The sequence below is a fragment of the Girardinichthys multiradiatus genome, chromosome 11 (assembly GCF_021462225.1).
Source record: "Girardinichthys multiradiatus isolate DD_20200921_A chromosome 11, DD_fGirMul_XY1, whole genome shotgun sequence".
In the NCBI taxonomy this organism is placed as follows: domain Eukaryota; kingdom Metazoa; phylum Chordata; class Actinopteri; order Cyprinodontiformes; family Goodeidae; genus Girardinichthys; species Girardinichthys multiradiatus.
The window spans coordinates 25,340,772-25,362,994 of NC_061804.1; the positions used below are offsets into that span (position 1 = coordinate 25,340,772).

The 22,223-nt window shown below is 39.4% G+C and overlaps 1 protein-coding gene across 2 annotated transcripts; it reads left to right on the forward strand.

The window, feature by feature from the left end:
- Nucleotides 1-187: 187 nt before the first annotated feature.
- Nucleotides 188-21,427, forward strand: trpc6a (transient receptor potential cation channel, subfamily C, member 6a). 2 transcript variants are annotated; one of them, XM_047378839.1, is made up of 14 exons: nt 188-359; nt 2,678-3,009; nt 4,402-4,534; nt 7,282-7,582; nt 8,627-8,812; nt 10,529-10,693; nt 10,776-11,019; nt 11,096-11,317; nt 12,879-13,143; nt 17,373-17,568; nt 18,963-19,163; nt 20,210-20,266; nt 20,418-20,493; nt 20,777-21,427. In XM_047378839.1, exons 1-14 carry the CDS (start codon nt 220-222, stop codon nt 20,905-20,907), a joined length of 2,649 nt encoding a protein of 882 aa, XP_047234795.1. In that variant the 5' UTR covers nt 188-219; the 3' UTR covers nt 20,908-21,427. The 2 variants fall into 2 exon arrangements, with proteins under 2 accessions (XP_047234795.1, XP_047234796.1); XM_047378840.1 differs by having other exon boundaries at nt 2,681-3,009.
- Nucleotides 21,428-22,223: the final 796 nt, after the last annotated feature.

Sequence of the window (22,223 nt, forward strand, 5' to 3'; positions counted from 1 at the left end):
AACAGAATTTGACCCTCAAGGATCCTTCCACATCTGTGAGGTTCAATGTGTCATGTAAATAAAAGTATAGTGGCACCCAGAAGGATGCATTCTTTCTCAAGGAAGGAGAATAAACAAAGGGGGAGGGCGGTAGAGTGAGCGAGGCAAGAACATGCCACAGACACTCGACTCATTCACATGAATCAGGAGCAGACCCTCTGCTGCTGATCATCCTTCAGGATGAACCACAGACCGTTGGTGGGTGACCGCAGCAGCCGGGCTGCTGGCAACGCGGACAGAACCGGAGCAAGGAGCCGGGACAACCTGCTCCCGTATGATGATTTTGGGGAGGAATATTGCTGTGCTGGACAATGTCTTGGGTAAGACTCTACACGTACTGTACACCTGGCTGAATTTAAGGCATAGTTTTCCTCATTTTAGTGTAATTTAAGAAGTGAATTGAGTCACTTCATCATTGCACAAAATCATTTAATGGAAGGAAACATTCAAAAAGAACGTTTTCTTGCACTCTAAAGAAGGCATCATTACACTATCAAAAATATTTACCACACAGAAATGTATTGAACAGATAAACCACATTTAACTACTATACATTTACATTTCAAAAAGCAGACTAGATAATATTTGGATACCCTAGACTGGAAGCAGTGGATTATAACAGTCACTGCTTAGTTTGCAAGCTTTTGTCAAGAAGATGCATTATTGCCGTCTTGTTTCCAACCCCTCTATCTGAGCTTCCAGTTCAGCCACATGTGAGTCATACAGATAATGTCATTCTTTAAGGTCATTTCTGATGTTTTTCCACCTCGGCATTGTGTTAACAAACCTACAGGTCCTTCTCAAAATATTAGCAAATTGTGATAAAGTTCATTATTTTCCATAATGTCATGATTAAAATTTAACATTCATATATTTTAGATTCATTGCACACTAACTGAAATATTTCAGGTCTTTTATTGTATTAATACAGATGATTTTGGCATACAGCTCATGAAAACCCAAAATTCCTATCTCACAAAATTAGCATATCATTAAAAGGGTCTCTAAACAAGCTATGAACCTAATCATCTGAATCAACAAGTTAACTCTAAACACCTGCAAAAGATTCCTGAGGCCTTTAAAACTCCCAGCCTGGTTCATCACTCAAAACCCCAATCATGGGTAAGACTGCCGACCTGACTGCTGTCCAGAAGGCCACTATTGACACCCTCAAGCAAGAGGGTAAGACACAGAAAGAAATTTCTGAACGAATAGGCTGTTCCCAGAGTGCTGTATCAAGGCACCTCAGTGGGAAGTCTGTGGGAAGGAAAAAGTGTGGCAGAAAACGCTGCACAACGAGAAGAGGTGACCGGACCCTGAGGAAGATTGTGGAGAAGGGCCGATTCCAGACCTTGGGGGACCTGCGGAAGCAGTGGACTGAGTCTGGAGTAGAAACATCCAGAGCCACCGTGCACAGGCGTGTGCAGGAAATGGGCTACAGGTGCCGCATTCCCCAGGTCAAGCCACTTTTGAACCAGAAACAGCGGCAGAAGCGCCTGACCTGGGCTACAGAGAAGCAGCACTGGACTGTTGCTCAGTGGTCCAAAGTACTTTTTTCGGATGAAAGCAAATTCTGCATGTCATTCGGAAATCAAGGTGCCAGAGTCTGGAGGAAGACTGGGGAGAAGGAAATGCCAAAATGCCAGAAGTCCAGTGTCAAGTATCCACAGTCAGTGATGGTCTGGGGTGTCGTGTCAGCTGCTGGTGTTGGTCCACTGTGTTTTATCAAGGGCTGGGTCAATGCAGCTAGCTATCAGGAGATTTTGGAGCACTTCATGCTTCCATCTGCTGAAAAGCTTTATGGAGATGAAGATTTCATTTTTCAGCACGACCTGGCACCTGCTCACAGTGCCAAAACCACTGGTAAATGGTTTACTGACCATGGTATCACTGTGCTCAATTGGCCTGCCAACTCTCCTGACCTGAACCCCATAGAGAATCTGTGGGATATTGTGAAGAGAACGTTGAGAGACTCAAGACCCAACACTCTGGATGAGCTAAAGGCCGCTATCGAAGCATCCTGGGCCTCCATAAGACCTCAGCAGTGTCACAGGCTGATTGCCTCCATGCCACGCCGCATTGAAGCAGTCATTTCTGCCAAAGGATTCCCGACCAAGTATTGAGTGCATAACTGTACATGATTATTTGAAGGTTGACGTTTTTTGTATTAAAAACACTTTTCTTTTATTGGTCGGATGAAATATGCTAATTTTGTGAGATAGGAATTTTGGGTTTTCATGAGCTGTATGCCAAAATCATCCATATTAAGACAATAAAAGACCTGGAATATTTCAGTTAGTGTGCAATGAATCTAAAATATATGAATGTTAAATTTTCATCATGACATTATGGAAAATAATGAACTTTATCACAATATGCTAATATTTTGAGAAGCACCTGTATATGCTCCAGTCTAGAAACTCCTGCTTTTGTTGTTAAAATTACGTTTGCTGACAATAATCTATTGGCCCTGGAAGACCTTTCCATTTTGGATTCATCTTTGTTTAATAAATTATGACACTGTGGTGACAATAGTTTCTTGAACTTAATGTTAGATTTAAATCATTTGAAAACTTGGTAAAGGCCAGATCTATTTGACTAGATTCTGACTAGAACTGTTTATCCTTATGATTCCCAGCAGACACAGCAGCTCTGACAGGCAGCTCACCGCTCGCCTCAGCGCCGTTAAACGGCGGCAGGCTCTGCGAGGTCCTGCTTACATGTTCTCGGGTCCTTCGTTCAGCCCGTCAGATGTTGAACAGCGTTTCCTGGAGGCAGCTGAATATGGCAACATCCCAGAGGTGCGCCGCATGCTGCTTCACATCCCCAATCTGAACGTCAATGCTGTGGACTACATGGGACAAAATGCACTGCAGCTGGCTGTGGCCAACGAACATCTGGAGGTGACGGAACTGCTGCTGGGGAGGGCAGATTTGGCCAGAGTGGGAGATGCTCTCCTTTTAGCCATCAGTAAGAAATGTGCACTTGTAGACAAAAATCTACTTAAAAATGTTATCTCATCTGGCATGTAGCAGATAATCTGTGATACAGAAGGGTCAAAAGTTGCCTTTTACAATAGTTACGTGATGTAGCAATGAAGTACAGCTGCCAATGTGTCATCCTCTAACTCTAAGGTGCTTGCAATTAATGTTTTTTGCTTTTACTACAAGGTAATGATGAAGATATCCAGATATTTTATTTGGATTTTCTTTAAAACACAATCACAAAGCAGAAAGGAAATGATGCATTGTTTTCAAATTGTTGTGAAAAAATAGTGTGTTCTGCATTTGTATTTAGGAAATTCAGTGCACCAACTATCTTCCGATGTCAGTATACATCCAGCTGTTCTGCAAAGTCTTCAGAACTTTGTTTGAGAACATTAGTGCACACATGGTATCATGAAGACCAAAGAACAATGAAGACAGGAAGGAAGTTGTGAAACTACATCCCTAGCTTTGAACATCTCATGGATCTACCAATCATCTGTAAATGGAAAAAGTATAGCACGGCTGCAAACCTACAAAATCATGGCCGTTGACCTAAACTGAACACTGGGCAAGGAGAGCAATAATCAGAGAAGCAGCCAAGAAGCCAAGGGGAACATGGTTACCCTGGAGGAGCTGCAGAGATCCATGGCTCAGATGGGAGAATCTGTTCACAAAATGACTTAGTCTCCACAAATCTGGACTTTATGGATGACTGTCAAGAAGAAAGCCATAGGTGAAAGAAAACTATAAGAAGTCCGGTTTCAGTTTGCAACAAGCCATATATGGGATGCAACAAACCTTTAAAAAAAGGTGATCTGGTCCACTGAGAACTTTTTGACCTGCATGCAAAGGTTTCATTCTGAACACACCCTCTCCATTGTGAAACACGGTGGTGGCAGGATCATGCTGTGGAGATGCAGTTCTTTAGCAAGGACAAGAAAGCTAATCAAAATTAATGTATAGCCCAGTCCTGGAAGAAAACCAGTTGGAGGCTAGAGAAGACTTGCAACTGCGGTTGAGGTTCATCTTCCAGCAGAATAATAATCCTAAACATACAATCAAAGTTCAAACCTAAATGCAAGAATCTGTGGCAAGAGTTTAAAATTGCTTCTTACAAACATTCTCCATCTAATGTGACTGAAAGAATCTGACTTGTAGATGTAATTGCAGCAAATGGTGACAAAGTGTTGACCCAGGTGAGGCTGAATACATATGCAAATCACACGTTTTAGATTGATTTTTCTTTCAAAATTCTATTTTACTAATGCAATACTTCTTTGGTATTTTGACCTCACATTTAATAAAATCAAATCTTAATTTTTTTTCCTATAAATAAATACATTTCCATAGAAACATGTCTTGTATTGTGCCTTAGGTAAAGGTTATGTCCGCATCACAGAGGCCCTGCTCAGTCACCCTTCGTTTAGAGATGCTCACCGTCTGACAGCAAGTCCGGCTCAAGTAGACATGTTGGATGACTTCTATGCTTATGATGAAGATGGGACAAGGTATGACTGGTAAAGATGCATTACACAAGACCTTGCGAGGTCAAACATAGCATCGTATTAAACATTTATTTGATAATCTAAAGCATTTTCCTTTAATGAAAAAGCAAAAACCGAAGATATCTGTGAGGAGGTAAATTTTGACAATTCTGACACTGAGTTACTCTTGCCAGAGGAAGTGCATATCTTTATGACCATCACTGCTCCCGACAAACTTATAAAACGGTTTACATCCCTGTGTGTTTTTTAAAAAACAGACTGAATAAGCGTTTATATCCCTACTTCTATTCACACTGTTTTTCTATTTCCTGAAAAATGTTGTAGTTTTGTATGCACAAAAATACAACCAGTTTGTAAATTTATTTTAAATCACCCTAATCATTTGCATATTTCCTCGAATCTGAATATCCAATTTTTAATAACTGTGCAGTATTTGCTTCTTATGTTGTGAATTTGCCTGTTCTGTGCAGTCTTTCATTTCTTAGATTTTGCTTTTATATTTTTATCTTTATGTGAATCTGCAGTCTTCAACTTGCCTGTCACTTTGCTGCCTGTACACCTGAATTTCCCCACGAGGGACAGTAAAGAATATTTCTATTCTATTCTATTCTATTCTATTCTTCCAAATTCATTTTATCACATTTAATATTTAAAATTAAACCCTGATAAAAAGAGAAATGTGTTTGATAAAAACCACCATTCCACTTTGTTGGGCATCAGTCTAGATTTTACAGCACTGTACATAGCATTTGGTGGTTTGGGAGGTATGCCAGGAAAAAGCCTTTTATCCCTTTCTTCCAAAATATTTTTTCTTCCATCATATTTGTGAGCTCCCACCTTGTAAAATGTTGTAGTGAAGGACTAAGTGCTGCCTTTAGTATTCACAGCATGGCGGGCAGTAAGTGTAGCACTGCATATTCTGTAAATAAAATTTTATAATGATCGTTTTCCTTGCTGAAGAAATTTAATCAAATTTAAGGTTGGATATTTTACAGTTTTTTGGTCTGAAGTTATGTTTGCTAAAAAACATAAATACATTTGTTTTAAGGGTTTACAAGGGTTGGACAATGAAACTGAAACACCTGTCATTTTAGTGTGGGAGGTTTCATGGCTAAATTGGACCAGCCTGGTAGCCAGTCTTCATTGATTGCACATTGCACCAGTAAGAGCAGAGTGTGAAGGTTCAATTAGCAGGGTAAGAGCACAGTTTTGCTCAAAATATTGAAATGTACACAACATTATGGGTGACTTACCAGTGTTCAAAAGAGGACAAATTGTTGGTGCACGTCTTGCTGGCGCATCTGTGACCAAGACAGCAAGTCTTTGTGATGTATCAAGAGCCACGGTATTCAGGGTAATGTCAGCATACCACCAAGAAGGACGAACCACATCCAACAGGATTAACTGTGGACGCAAGAGGAAGCTGTCTGAAAGGGATGTTCGGGTGCTAACCCGGATTGTATCCAAAAAACATAAAACCACGGCTGCCCAAATCATGGCAGAATTAAATGTGCACCTCAACTCTCCTGTTTCCACCAGAACTGTCCGTCGGGAGCTCCACAGGGTCAATATACACGGCCGGGCTGCTATAGCCAAACCTTTGGTCACTCATGCCAATGCCAAACGTCGGTTTCAATGGTGCAAGGAGGGCAAATCTTGGGCTGTGGACAATGTGAAACATGTATTGTTCTCTGATGAGTCCACCTTTACTGTTTTCCCCACATCCAGGAGAGTTACGGTGTGGAGAAGCCCCAAAGAAGCGTACCACCCAGACTGTTGCATGCCCAGAGTGAAGCATGGGGGTGGATCAGTGATGGTTTGGGCTGCCATATCATGGCATTCCCTCTGCCCAATACTTGTGCTAGATGGGCGCATCACTGCCAAGGACTACCGAACCATTCTTGAGGACCATGTGCATCCAGTGGTTCAAACATTGTATCCTGAAGGCGGTGCCGTGTATCAGGATGACAATGCACCAATACACACAGCAAGACTGGTGAAAGATTGGTTTGATGAACATGAAAGTGAAGTTGAACATCTCCCATGGCCTGCACAGTCACCAGATCTAAATATTATTGAGCCACTTTGGGGTGTTTTGGAGGAGCGAGTCAGGAATCGTTTTCCTCCACCAGTATCACGTAGAGACCTGGCCACTATCCTGCAAGAAGAATGGCTTAAAATCCCTCTGACCACTGTGCTGGACTTGTATATGTCATTCCCAAGATTAATTAATGCTGTATTGTCTGCAAAAGGAGGGCCTACACCATACTAATAAATTATTGTGGTCTAAAACCAGGTGTTTCAGTTTCATTGTCCAACCCCTGTATATACATCCTCACTAAGGTGACCTAGTTGAGGCTGACTTGTTGGTAGACTGAAATGCAACACAAACCTTTATCAGCTGCAAGACTGTCAGTTTTCCCAGCAATTAAACAAATCTTTACACTGAATCCTTTATTTGTTGCTTTTTTACAATCATCAGTCAGGAATACAAAGGTCATCTTAGATTTATAATGAGGTGTTTGACTCCTGCATTAGATGCTCTGTTAGCCAAATTGAGTTCAGCTAGCTTTTTAAGATTAACTATCCTGTTTTCAAGTCATCAACAGTTGTAATAAAATAATTACAACTGAAGGTGTTATTGACCTTAATATTGTTGATCAGCGTAATGTAAATTGTTCCTAAGTATCTTTATAATACAGCATTTTATCATCATGAAAACATTGTGTTTGTTATGTTCATCCTCATAGGTTTTCTCATGATGTGACTCCAGTGATACTTGCAGCACACTGCCAGGAGTATGAGATAGTTCACACCCTCCTGAGTAAAGGGGCTCGTATCGCTCCTCCTCACGACTACTTCTGTGGCTGCGACTCGTGTAACTATCAGCAGCAGTACGATTCCTTCAGCCACTCACGCTCAAAGATCAATGCCTACAGAGGACTGGCCAGTCCTGCATACCTCTCTCTTTCTAATGAGGATCCGGTGCTGGCAGCCTTGGAACTCAGCAATGAGCTGGCCATGCTAGCTGATATAGAGAAAGAGTTTAAGGTCTGTTTTAAAACATCCTAAAAGTCTAACTGTACATACAGTAATTCTTTGGGTTGATTTAATTGTACCAATTCTGTTTAACATTTGTTCTTGTTGACTGCTCTCACAATTGTCTAAAGTGCTTGATGAAAGGTTTATAGAAAAACATACATTATAAAGTGAGAACCTGTAGAGCAAACAGATCTCCATTATTTTCATTATTTGAATTTACCGAAGAAATTACAGCAGGAACAGAAAGAAAGCAGTACAAAATTAAATTATTTATAGATTTAACAAGTGCTTGATAATATAGATAAGTCATAATTTGTAACTTTCAAAATTACAGGCTTATAGGAAAAGAGGTATTGTTCATAAGTGGTTGAGCAGGTATCTATCAAACAGGAAACAGTTTATAATGGTTAATAATGAAATGTCAGAGCCCAAAGGCATCTAATATGGAGACCCACAAGGTTTAGTGTTAGGACCTAAACGTTCCAAAGTATATATTAATGACAATAATCTGTAAGGTGCGATTTCTTTTGTTTGCAGATCCCACAAATACTTTTTGGAACTGAGGATAACCTTAAGATTCTTGTAAAATATGTTTGGTGAAATACTTAAACTCAAGAAGTGGTTAATTAATAACAAATTATTTTTAGATCATAAACTTAAAATCCATAAAATAAAAGAATGTAAAAAAATTGCAATTTTTGATAAGGCTAAGAGTGTTTTGCATTCACCAATCCTTTGTATTTTGTATTGTTCCTTATAATTACTCCATATTTGAGTTACTATATAAAGGTTCGAAGCAACATTTTGTTGACTAAAACTAAACCTGTTTGTTTTACAAAAACAGAGCAATCTATCCTAGGTTGACTATGTAAAGTGAACAATAACATGTAATGTTTTTGTACAAAACAATAAGGTGATGTAATGAGTGTATTGGTAGCATTATAAATGAAAAGAATGAGATTAAAATTGCTCCTGCATGTTGACACTTTCAAATCCTTGCTATCTTTAATTACAACTGCATTAAACCACTTTTGCTTATGTTTGTCTTTGCAGAACGATTACAGTCGTCTGTCAAACCAGTGTAAGGATTATGTGGTGGGCCTTCTGGATCTTTGTCGCAGCACAGAGGAAGTAGAGGCCATTCTGAATGGAGAAACAGATTCTGATGACAGCTATGAATTGCCAGGTCGCCCCTCCCTCACACGGCTCAAATTAGCAATCAAATATGAACTCAAAAAGGTAAGAAGGCTCTCAAATAAACAAGAGAACGATCAATATACTGTAACTAATGTGTTCTATCATTATGTATGTAAAAACTACAAGTACTGCCTCGTGTAAAAAGATTTTGCTCTCATATTTCAATTAATTTCGAAACATTCAGTGAGTAGAGGTGTTATTTTTTTCTGGTCATTCAGAGTTGTCAATGAAGTAATCAGTGTACTGAAGGATGGTTACTAGAGCAGAAGCTGTTTTGCATCATGTTCCAACAGACATTTTCCCTTAGAACCTCTGCTTTTGGGCAGACCTTCCTCGAAATAGATGCACAGTACTGTACCTCATTAGAATCTGTGTAGACTGCATCAGTTTAGAGAGGCGTCTTTCAGTAGAGCCATTTTGGGACAGATCTGTCTTGGTATCTAGTTTCAGAATTTGAAGGATCTACAACCAAGGTTGGTACTTGTTTAATAGCTTCATGAACTTGCCCGTGTATGCTAGGTAATTTCTTCAGCTATTAGACTCTATTCCAAATGAGAATGTGCAAAGAGTGTCATTTCTATTTCACATCTGTTATTCCTGACTGCAATGGCGCTCTCCCAAGGTGGATGAAGTTAACTTTGTACTAACAACTTACTGGATGGTTTCCCCAGTCTTTAGCCTGAAAGATATTTTGATTCATTAGTTAAAAGTACAGTATCCTTCTTTGGATCAGTCCATCTTAAATGAGGAGTCAGGTCTTTGTTGAGGAGCTTTCTGTCTTGACATCAGTGAATTCTGGAATAAAATGTTTCCTTAATTGGTTTTATTTAAGTTTCTGAGTTTGATTTTTATTGTGTCTGTTATTCCTGCAGTGCTGCTTGAGGATCAGGAGAGAATTATTTTGACAAAATACCACATAGATAAAATATATTCTCTCAGCATTGATTTATGGACTCTGCACTTGTTTTTGATATGTGTAAAATACCCATAGATATACTTATGATTTTATTAAAGAGCAAGATGTAAAATATGTATGTATGTATGTATGTATTTAGGTGAATTTTAAATTAGAGGTACCAGTAGTTTTAAAGACATTCAATTTTTATTTTTGGTTAAGTTAAAATCTTTTTGGACCACATAAAAACTAATTACTGACTGGCAAAATGAAATCCTTCTGTTTTTGCAGCCCTGGTTTGGGAGTTCTCGCAGCTCATTCTTGACACATCTTCCTGTCAGAACTTTCTTCTTGTGTGATGTCCCAGAAATATTGTATGGTCAGAACTCTGAAGTTACTACAGCACCAACCTATAATGGGACCTGTAATGACTTCCCAGTAGTTCTGCACTTCAGTTCTTGTGAATATGAAATGTCCAAGCTAGAAAGAAATTTCTTCTATTTCTTGCCATCTAGAGTAAATGAAAGTTTCAAGGACATCTTAACCTGTGCACAGAATTAGAAATATCCCGACCCAAAGGGACACAGAAAAAAATGTATATGGCATTTGTTACTTTTAAAACTGTACTAATGTAATTAGTAAAAGGAAGCCCCTACAAAAAGTTGGATTCATTTAAACTGAACTTGAACTGAATCTGATTCTATATAATTTTAAATGAACTGGATCTGTTTGTCTTGTAAAAGGATTCAACATGACATCTATTGTTAACTGGTGCCATATAAATGAACTGAACTGATTTTAGATGCATGTTTCTTATGACCCTAAGTCTGTTGTCATTTTAACACAGCTCTGTTTTCCTCCAGTTTGTTGCCCATCCAAATTGCCAGCAGCAGCTGCTGAGTATTTGGTATGAGAACCTGCCAGGCCTGAGACAACAGACCACTGCTGTTAAGCTGCTGGTGGTACTGGCTGTGGCTATAGGACTACCTGGACTGGCTGTGGCGTACTGGGTGACTCCTTGCAGCAGGGTATGGAACATTCAAACTTAAAACGGGCTGTTTTCCATGTCATAACGTATGTGATCTCTTATCCACTTTACTATGATCTCAGGTGGGAAAGGTTATGCGCAGTCCCTTTATGAAGTTTGTGGCCCACGCCTCATCCTTCACAGTTTTCCTGGGCCTCCTCATCCTGAATGCAGCTGACCGTTTTGCTGGCACCACCCTGTTGCCAAACATGACCCACCATCAGCAACCTGGAAGTCCACAACTCAAGTTGGACCCCTTGCTGCTTCACCGCAAGACCACCACCCCCTTCACCTGGATGGAGATCCTAATTATTTCATGGGTCATGGGTGAGCAAAAAATAATATTTAATGAAAACAACAAATGCTAAAACAAGGATTTGATCTTTGATCTGTGCTGCTGCAGGCATGATTTGGGCTGAAGTGAAGGAGATCTGGAGCCAGGGACCTGGAGAGTACCTGGTTGAGCCGTGGAACTTCTTGGACTTTGGGATGTTGGCCATATTTCTGGCCTCGTTCAGTTGCCGCTTCTCTGCTATGAAGCAAGCTGACTTGGCCCAGGCCTATGTGTACAAACACTGCAAAACATTGATCCATCTGCCACCAGAGATACATTACTTTACTCTGGGTAAGCAGACATGCACACATGAAGTATCACAGTTAAAATCTAAAGTAAAAGTCAAAAGTTATGGCAGATCTTGTATAAAACCCTGTTTTTGTATTATTTAAAATGCAGAGTAATGATTGACATTATTTTTATTTTGTCTAGTACCCACAGATGAAGAAATTATAAAATAATTCATTTATAGTGCTTTGAAATTGTATTTATACATTTTAAACATTTTTACATTTTTTTTTCAGAAGTCATGTAGGGAACTTAGATGTGAAAGATGTTATGATTTGGGGTTGTTTGGTTTTTGATTTCTGTTTTTTTCCTTATGTTTTTCACTGCTCCAGTCTTTAATCATGTCTCTGTTTATTATTTTCCTAGACATGCTTTAGATTTTGTCTTCTAGTTCATGTGCGGTCAAGTTAAGTTTTTGGATCTGGTTATGCTTTCGTTTCATGTTTTTCTAGTTATGTTTCTATTAGTTTGTTTCCTTGGATTTGTGTTCTGTTCAAGCCATGTTTTGCTCCAGTCACGTTTTGTTCTGTCAATTAAGTTTATTCGGTTCACCTGCACCATGTTAATCAGTTTTGTGTTCCACCTGTATCATGCTCCATTTAAACACACCTTGTTCAGTTAGTCGGCGCGGAAACATTTTTCATTTTCATGCTCATGTCCTGCTGTTCACACGAAGCCTGTCTTGCCAAGCCTGCCCATGTCTGTTTTTGCCGTCACCTCCTGTGAGTGAGTTTTTTTGTTATTAAATATCTTTCCATTTAACATCATGCTGCCTGCTAGTCTGCATTCTGGGTTCGTCCATTGCTCAAGCCGTAACAAAAGAAGGTGGTCTGTTCAGATGAGACCAGAATAAATAATTTTTTTTTACCTTTTATGCAAAACCTTATGTATGGCAGATCATCTTGAACACACCATCCTCATGGTGAAACATGGTGGTGGCAGCATCATGCTGTGGAGATGCTTTTTTTCAGCAGGATGAAGGGAAGACAGATGGAGCTAAATAAAGGGAGCCAGTTAGAAACTGCAAAAGAATTAAGAAAGGAGTGGAGGTTCATTTTGCAACCGGACAGCAACCCTCCATGGCCAAGTCAACGTCCAGACCTAAATCCAATTGAGAAAGCTTTGGAAATTAAAGTTCATAAATGTTCTCCATCCAATCGGACTGAGCTTGGGCAAGTTTTTCAAAGAGGAATTAATAAATAGCTCAGGCTCCAGAGGTACAAAGCTGGTAGAGACATACACTAAAGGACTTGGAGTTGTAACTGTATTGAACAGTGATCCTACAAAGCATTGACTCAGGTAGGCTGAAAATAATTGCTTACCATACTTTTCAGATTTCTACTTGTAAAAAACATTTGATCATGCAGAATTTTATTTCCACTCTCCAAATGCACAAAACATTTTGTTGGTCTATCACATGAAATCTCAATAAAAGCCTTAATGTTTATTCATTGTAACATGAAGTAGAGCCGCTGCTCTTCTACGTCAGGAGTTAGCTGAGGTGGTTCGAGCATTCACTGTAGATATCCTGATGTTTATTAGTTGATTTATGTCTGTTTTCCAGCACGCATTCACTGGATGCCCTCAGATCCTCAGCTGGTGTCAGAGGGCCTTTATGCGATCGCAGTGGTACTGAGCTTTTCTCGGATTGCTTACATCCTGCCAGCCAATGAAAGTTTTGGCCCACTCCAGATCTCTTTGGGAAGGACCGTCAAAGACATCTTCAAGTTCATGGTCATCTTCCTGCTAGTCTTTCTGGCATTCATGATCGGCATGTTCAACCTGTACTCTTACTACCTGGGAGCAAAGCAGAATGACGCCTTCACCACGTGAGACAATCACACACACCTTATTCTCCTACTTTTGCATTACATCACACTGAAAGTGATGTTTTCTTTATTAAAGAAAGATACTTCATTGACGTTTGGGTTGATTCAAGAAAGGTAAATTCAAAGGCTACACCAGTAACTGATTGATATGTTGTTTACTGCCAAGTCCGTTGAGTTTGGTGCCAAACAACGCTTTCTACACAAAGTTTATGGCTAAAACAAAATGTAGAACCCAGAAAGTTTACCATGATTGTATCATATGTACTTCTGAGCACTGATCGAATGCGGTTACTCATTGTGGATAACAGAACTTAAAGTAAAATAGCAAGAATGCTTCAGAATAATGTGTTGTATATGACATTTATATTTGCTGATGAAAGTTTCAGATAAAGAGTTATATCAATGCAACTAAAACATTTGCTTCCCTCTCCTTTTGCTTTATATGGAACATGTGAAAACGGACAAACCTACTGTAACAAATAAGCCTGAGTCAGAACATGACTTGTTGTTTTATCCAAAAGAACTAGAAAAATGACCGAAACGCATTCTTTACACAAAACACAGAAAAAGCTGAATTTGTTTTACTACAGCCAAAAAAACTGTAATAAATTAATATCTATATTGTTTAGAACCAGGCAATGTTGTTTCTTTAACTTTATCTCCATTTCTGCATCTTTATACAATGTCTACATCTATCTCCATCACTATACTTGCCTATATCTCTATTGCTATGTCATTTTGTCCTTGTCTCTATCTCAATTTCTCTATCTTTACCTCTTTAACTCTATATCAATTTATTAATGTCTCTGTATTAATCTCTATATCCCTTTCTCCAGCTCTATTTATATCATTATACACTGCTCAAAAAAATAAAAGGGAACACTTAAACAACACAATATTGTCATTTTCGAAATAGCACTGACCCACATACAGAGAAAACAAACTGAAAGTGTAACGGTGTTTATTTACAGTACGTGAACACAGGGACATGAATGGGTACATTTGCCAACTGAAAGAGAGGGGAAGAGAACTGGTGAAACAAGGAACGGTGTTAACGAAACGATATTTGTAAACAAGAAAGTGTCTTACTAAGTAAATGCCGTCAAGTTACCAGGGGTAGAGGGAGTCAGAACCTGGGTGTGCGAAGCTAGGTTGTCCAGATGCTTCAGTACGAGCTGGGGAGTGAATACTGGTGAGTTCATGAGAGAGTTCAATGTTCAGGTACTTGCGTTGGAGGGTGGACAGGGTACGCCTCTGCCTTGGTTCAGGAGTCGGGAATTTGCAGGAAGCTGCCAGCTTAATCCAAAACACGAAATCCAGAACGTAATCCACAAAACGTAGGTAAACTTGAGCCAAAGACGAAGCTCAACGAAGATAAACAAGGTTCAGGTTTCAGTCTGCGAAAAATCAAACACAATGTCAGCAAAGAGTCATGGAACGAAGCATAGCTTGGGTAGTGGCTAGGTTTGTTACCAATGAAGGCAAACACTCTGGCATCGAATTGCTGGCAGCCTCCTGCTTAAATACTCCTCAAGGCAATCAGCAGATCAGTCGCACCTGTCACCCCGTGCACCTGAGAAACTCTGGAACCATCTAAAAGCTAAAAAACAAAGTGAACACAAACACGAAAACCCAGAACCCTGACAAATATAACTCCAAGTAAATCAAACTTCTGTGAAATCAAACTGTCCACTTAGGAAGCAACACTGACTGCAAATGGAAAAGACAACAGGGGGAAATCTTTGGCGATTATCAAGACACACTCAATAAAGGAGTGGTTCTGCAGGTGGGGACCACAGACCACTTCTCAGTACCTATGCTTTCTGGCTGATGTTTTGGTCACTTTTGAATGTTGGTGGTGCTTTCACACTCGTGGTAGCATGAGACGGACTCTACAACCCACACAAGTGGCTCAGGTAGTGCAGCTCATCCAGGATGGCACATCAATGCAAGCTGTGGCAAGAAGGTTTGCTGTGTCTGTCAGCGTAGTGTCCAGAGCCAGGAGGCGCTACCAGGAGACAGGCCAGGACACCAGGAGACGTGGAGGAGGCCGTAGGAGGGCAACAACCCAGCAGCAGGACCCCTACCTCCACCTTTGTGCAAGGAGGAACAGGAGGAGCACTGCCAGAGCCCTGCAAAATGACCTCCAGCAGGCCACAAATGTGAATGTGTCCGCACAAACAGTTAGAAACTGACTCCATGAGGATGGTATGAGGGCCCGACATCCACAAATGGGGGTTGTGCTCACAGCCCAACACCGTGCAGGACGCTTGGCATTTGCCAGAGAACACCAGGATTGGCAAATTCGCCACTGGTGCCCTGTGCTCTTCACAGATGAAAGCAGGTTCACACTGAGCACATGTGACAGACGTGACAGAGTCTGGAGACACCGTGGAGAGCGATCGGCTGCCTGCAACATCCTTCAGCATGACCGGTTTGGCAGTGGGTCAGTAATGGTGTGGGGTGGCATTTCTTTGGAGGGCTGCATGGCCCTCCGTGTGCTCACCAGAAGTAGCCTGACTGCCATTAGGTACCGAGATGAGATCCTCAGACCCCTTGTGAGACCATATGCTGGTGCGGTTGGCCCTGGGTTCCTCCTAATGCAGGACAATGCTAGACCTCATGTAGCTGGAGTGTGTCAGCAGTTCCTGCAAAATGAAGACATTGAAGCTATGGACTGGCCCGCCCGTTCCCCAGACCTGAATCTGATTGAGCACATCTGGGACATCATGTCTCGCTCCATCCACCAACGTCACGTTGCACCACAGACTGTCCAGGAGTTGGTGGATGCTTTAGTCCAGGTGTGGGAGGAGATCCCTCAGGAGACCATCCGCCGTCTCATCAGGAGCATGCCCGGGCGTTGTAGGGAGGTCATACAGGAACGTGGAGACCACACACAATACTGAGCCTCATTTTGACTTGTTTTAAGGACATTACATCAAAGTTGGATCAGCCTATAGTGTGTTTTTCCACTTTAATTTTGTGTTTGACTCCAAATCCAGGCCTCCATTGGTTAATAAATTTAATTTCCATTGATGATTTTTGTGTGATTTTGTTGTCAGCACATTCAACTTTGTACAGAACAAAGTATTCAATGAGAATATTTCATACATTCAGATCTAGGATGTGTTATTTGAGTGTTCCCTTTATTTTTTTGAGCACTGTATGTATCTCTATCTCTGTTCCCATTTCTCTGCATTTCCGTCAGTGTGTCTATCTTTCTATTGTCATATCAGTATCTATCTATGTATATCTATCTCTCTATTTCTATTTCTATCAATTTAACTCTAGCTCTATCTCTTCATTTCTATCTCTGTCTAATTTCAGAGGCTAATCAAGTAAATAATTTCTCCACCTGTCTTTTTCTGTTTTATCTAAACATTTTTAAATCTACTTTTCTCTCTATTTATTTATCTATTGATCTATCTTAATTTTTCTATCTCTCAGTTTACACATCTATATCTTTATCACCATATTAATTTCTCCATCTCTCTATCTCTGTCTCTCAATGTTTCTAGCTCTATATTTGTCTATCAATATCAACACCATTCCTCCATTTCTATCTCAGTATATGTACATCTATCTCTCTATTTCTTACGTCTATTTCTCTATCTCTTGCTACCTCTCTTCATCTTAATATTTCTTGGTTTCTATTTCTTTGTATCTAACCTTCTATCTCTTAGTAAACCCCCATATTTCTATCTTCTTTCTCCACTATGTCCATCGTTCTATCTTTAATTCTCTTGCTCTATCTCTCCTTCACATTTATCTCTCAATCTATCTAACCTATCTCTAGATCTTGAGTTTGCTCGAGATCTATATCTCTCCTTACCTCTCTAAAGCTCTCTTTACCTGATGAAGGTTCTGTTGTGTGAAAAGTTTAGTATCACATGTATAATAACCATTATCTAAAATAAACATGTTTTTGCTAGGCTTATCTTGTATTTTAAACACATTTTATATTTAAAATACAGATAGGATTCAAAAGGAAATTACAAAGAATGTTAATCTTTCATTCTTCATTTCTTCTCATTCTTGTTCTACATTTCTGAAATGTATTTGATTTAGCAGTCTTTGCCTTGCCTCCGCATTTTTAGACTGGTAAAATGATTTTAGATATTAGAGAGGATATTGGAAACTGTTTTTTTAATTGCACATTTTGTTCACATGTAATTGCTTGCTTGAATTACAAACCACCCCCTTGTCCTTCCTTCTCTATGTCTTTTTAGCCTGGAGGAGAGCTTTAAGACATTGTTCTGGGCTATTTTTGGACTGTCTGAGGTCAAGTCTGTAGTCATCAACAATGGACACAAATTCATTGAGAACATTGGTTATGTTCTGTACGGGGTTTACAACGTTACCATGGTGATAGTCCTGCTCAACATGCTCATTGCCATGATTAACAGCTCCTTCCAGGAGATTGAGGTACATCACTGAAGTATTATATTACCATGTGGCACAAGTATAAGCCTATAAATATGAAGTCTTTGTCTTTATAAAAATGTGTTTAGCTGGTTTACTGCAGACAACTCTGCCTCAACATGATTTGTTCTTTGCAAATAAAACTCTGAAATGCATGGCGTGCACATATGTTCAGCCTCCCTTACTCAAATAGCCTTAAATAAAATTCAGTGTCCAAGTGTGTGTAATTTGATCTCACAGAAAACCGATCTATCGAAAATGGTAGGCAGGGTCCACGGTAACTCGGGAGGAGCTGCAGAGAAAACCAACTCATTTCAGAGAGTCTGCTGACATGTCAATGATTTGTCTTGTACTCCACAAATCTGGCTTCCGTTGGCAAAGTGTGGAAAGAAGGAGAAGATCACTGTGTAACCAAAGCAGTAAGAAGTCCTGTCTGAAGTGGGAGATCCAGCAAAATTGTGGAAGACGGTGCTCTGGTCAGATGAAAACAAAACTTTTTGACCTACATGCAAAATACTATGTATGGCGGAGAACTAACTGAAGACACCATCCCCAACACAGTTGTGGCAGCATCATCTAGTGGGTTGTTTTTCTTCCACAAGGAGAAGAAAGTTAGTCAGAAAAGATCAATAGGTCAAAGCATGTTGATGTTGTTAGAATGGCCCAGTCAAAGTCCAGATTTCTGTTTCTGAATGTGCAAAGCTGGTAGAGCCATACCCCAAAAAGACCAGCTGTTGTAATTGCTGTAAAAGGTCGTTCTACAAAGTGCTGATTCATGACACTAAAGCATACCATTTAGTTCACATTTTTATGTCACTATTAAGAACGACCTTGTGTAAGTCCATCACATAACATCCCAATAAAACACATTGAGATATGTGGTTGCATTTTGACAGAATCAGAAAATGTTCAAGAGGTTTGAACATGTTTGCAAAGCACTGGACTTTACAAGGCTTTATAATTAGCTTGCACTTTATATAGAAGCCACTTTAATCGCTGTAGTGGCTTAGCAAGAACAAGAAAAACAAGAAAGGGAGAACTGGCTTTCTACAGTCTGACCTTCTCATGGTACAGTCTGTCCAAATATAGTTGGGGTTTGGGCTCTAGATGAGCTGATAAGTAGATTTTGTTATTTTTGGACAACCAGGATCTAAACAGTTTAGAATGGAGGTAAAATATTCCCACTGACACCAAACTACTTAATACAACAAATGGGGATTTCTGCCTGAACAGTTAATTATGCCATCTTTATTTCAAGAAAGTTTCAAAGATGATAAAATGTTTGATTTTCTAAATCTATGAAAAAGTTATTTCCAAAAGATATTTCTGTAATTTACTATTCTAACCTTGTTTTGTTTTTTTCTTTCTTTTTCCTTTTGATACTTCCTTCCCTGTAGGATGATGCTGATGTCGAGTGGAAGTTTGCTCGGGCAAAACTTTGGTTTTCCTACTTTGAGGAGGGAAGGACACTCCCTGTCCCCTTCAATCTGGTCCCTAGTCCTAAATCTATGCTGGGACTGGCCACAGCCATAAAGTCTATGCTCTTGTATGTGGTTCACAGACACGGTGAGAAGAAAACCGAGACACAACTAAATCAGGTATGCACCCACAACATAAAATGAATTGAAACCTTGCTAAAGTTTTTATGCCCCCTTTACTTTTTCAGATTTTGTCGCATTAAAACCACAAACTTCATCGTTTGAGATTTTATGTAATAGATTAACACAACTTAGTGCAGAATTGTGAAGTGACTGGAAAATGATACAAGCCTTTCTAGTTTTTTGCTAATACAAATCTAAAAGTGTGGCATACCCTCTCCCCAGAACAAATCTGACCAGTCTTAATATTTAGACTGGTCAAATTTGTAGTAACATTTAGTTTTTATCTGACCAGAGTACCTTCTTCCACAGCTTTGCTGTGTCCCTTACATGCCTCGTGGCAAACGGCAAACAGGGGTTCTTAATAAGGGCATTTTCTTGCCCCTATTCTATAAAGGCCAGTTTTGAGTGCACAACCAATAGTTGTCCTGTTGACAGATTCTCCCAGTTGTGCTGTGGATCTTTGCAGCTCCTCCAGAGTTATCATGGGTCTCTTGATTGCTTCTATGATTAATGCTCTCCTTGCCCTGCATGCCAGCTTAGGTGAAAATGAATGTTTTGGTTTAAGATTTTGGAATATTGATAATAACCGAACCCTGATTTAAACGTCACCACTTTATCCCGGAGCAGCCAGGTATGTTAATTGATCTCCATGATGCTATTTGTGTAACAAATGTACTCATTCGTGAACAAACAGCATCAGGTAAGTGGTTGGTCTGGATTTTATTGATGGGTATCAGAAGGAAGGGGACTGAATACATTTGCCGTCCACACTTTGCTGTTTTTATTTTCTTAAATTATTCAAAAACCACGTATCCTTTCCAGCTTCTTCACAATTCTATTCAACCATGTTTTGGTTTATCACAATAAATCTCAAAAAAATATGAAGTTGGAACTTGTGAAAACAATTTAAACAATCATTTGCGCCTTCCAGTGGTATTAAAGCAGCACTGCAGGCTCAACCTCACCTGAGCTCAAAGTTAAATTAGCTACTCATTTCTGTTTATTTAAACCACAATACATAAAAATGTCCTTTATTCCTTCAGCTTGGGAAGAACAAAAATCCAGCATATGGAGGTTTTAATGGTCCAACAAGATATCAGGTATGTACAAAAGTAACAATAATGTTCCTCCTGTGTGATGGCTGAGAGTTTTAGTGATATATGGTACACAATTACCTCTATAGACGTACATTTTATTTTATTTTTCTAAAATTATGTTAACCTTCCCTACCTTTTTCTTCTCTGGCTGTAGAAGATCATGAAGCGACTAATCAAACGTTATATAATCAAGGCTCAAGCAGACAGAGAGAGCGATGAGATCACAGAAGGTAATATAAACTGAGCTCTGTGTGTTTCAGCCATCATAATCATTTTGTATTTGTGGGAATTAATACTTTGTTTGGCCTGTAGTTTTTATTTCTCTAATAAACGTTCATGAGGCATAGATTTCTAGTGTGATCATTGCAACACTCCATCCCTGATTAATTAATTTAATCTGGTCTTATGTTCTGTTTAATGTATGCTTACCTGTGTCTATTAATTCATGCATTTTACCATAACCTCAAAGTTGATTAATATTCTTAGCTGATTAATGCATCTGTTCTGATCCAGGTGAGCTGAAAGAGATCAAACAGGATATATCAAGTCTGCGCTATGAGCTGCTGGAGGAGAAATCCCAGAACATGGAGACGCTTGACGGATTGTTGAGGAGGCTGGGAGAGTTCAGTACACCCTCATCTTAGCGCTGTCTATTGACTCAACCTGTACCTAAATGTTGAATGGTTCATTTGTACCTGTTCAGCCCCCCTAAATGTACAGTGATCAACTGCATTAGTGTGCTGTAATGTGTGAATGTGTTGTTTTCTTCGGTTCACCCTAATTTGGGCCATTTTGTATTGATGTATTGTAAGTCCATACTTTATTCAAATCACGTTTAAACAATCTATTGAAACAGATTTTGTAACCACTTAAAATCTGACGTGGGTTTGTCTGGAGTTTAGGAAGGAAAAGGATTTCTGAAAAAGGAACTTTAACTTTTGTCTCTTTTACAGAGAACATGTCCCTGCCGACAGATATACAAGTTAGTTCTCAGGAGTGTAAACACCCTGTTAAGATGCCAGGTTTTTGAGGTGTAAAAAATGAAATCATAATAAATCATCAAGGTGTTTTTCTCCTTTTTAGAAGAAAGACAATGGAAAAAAACCACAGTAACCTCATAGAATTGTTCACATCCTTAAACTAAAGCTTTGTTGAAAAATTAAACTTTTGCATTCAGTCTTCTTTGATAGGAGTCCATCAGCATCTCACATCTTGATGGTACTTGCCCACTTTACCTTAAAGTTCTTCAAATCCATCAGACTGTGAAGACATCTCTTGTCCACAGCCCTCTTAAGGTGACAACATACATTTTTAGTGGAATTCCGTTTTGAACTCTGGCATTTCATTGCATAACACTTTTTATTCTTAAGTTCATTTGACTTGAACTGGTTGTGAGGCTGAAAAAAATCCCTCTTTATCTTCAGCTAGCAGACATCTGAAGGTTGACAAATACCTCAGTCCCATCTGAAGAAAGATAACCTCAGAGCTTGATGCAATCACCAAAATGTGTTGTTTCTGTGCCAAACATCACTATTTTTAAAGTTATGGCCCAAAGATTTCATCAGATGCTAACAGATCATGTGATCCTTTGTATCCTCTCTGCAAACCATGACTTTGAAAATAAGCAAATGTCAAGAAAATCCTACTAGAACAAGACTTTAATTCAGGTTATTCAGATTCACTTGAATACATCTTTTCTTCTTTAATGAATATGTTTTTGACTTGACTTGTAGAGTATAAAGTCATGCCCAAAATTATTATAATTATTTTTATAACCCTGGCAGACATAAAATTCCTCTGGCATCTTGATGATTTGTCGTTGGTGATGAGCTCCAGGTTTTTTAGGTTGGAGGGCCTCCATGCCATCACCCTAATCTGTAGCTATGCCAGTTGGTGGAAACATGTTGGTAAAATTTAATTACTTTAAATCTAAATCTGTCAGGGATATGAATAAATTTAG

Excerpts from the sequence above, each read along its gene's own strand:
- trpc6a (XM_047378839.1), top strand. The coding sequence starts at position 220 with ATGAACCACAGACCGTTGGTGGGTGACCGCAGCAGCCGGGCTGCTGGC. Across the intron at positions 20,267-20,417 it reads ATGGTCCAACAAGATATCAG|AAGATCATGAAGCGACTAAT; the intron begins GTATGTACAAAA and ends CTCTGGCTGTAG. Across the intron at positions 20,494-20,776 it reads GAGCGATGAGATCACAGAAG|GTGAGCTGAAAGAGATCAAA; the intron begins GTAATATAAACT and ends GTTCTGATCCAG.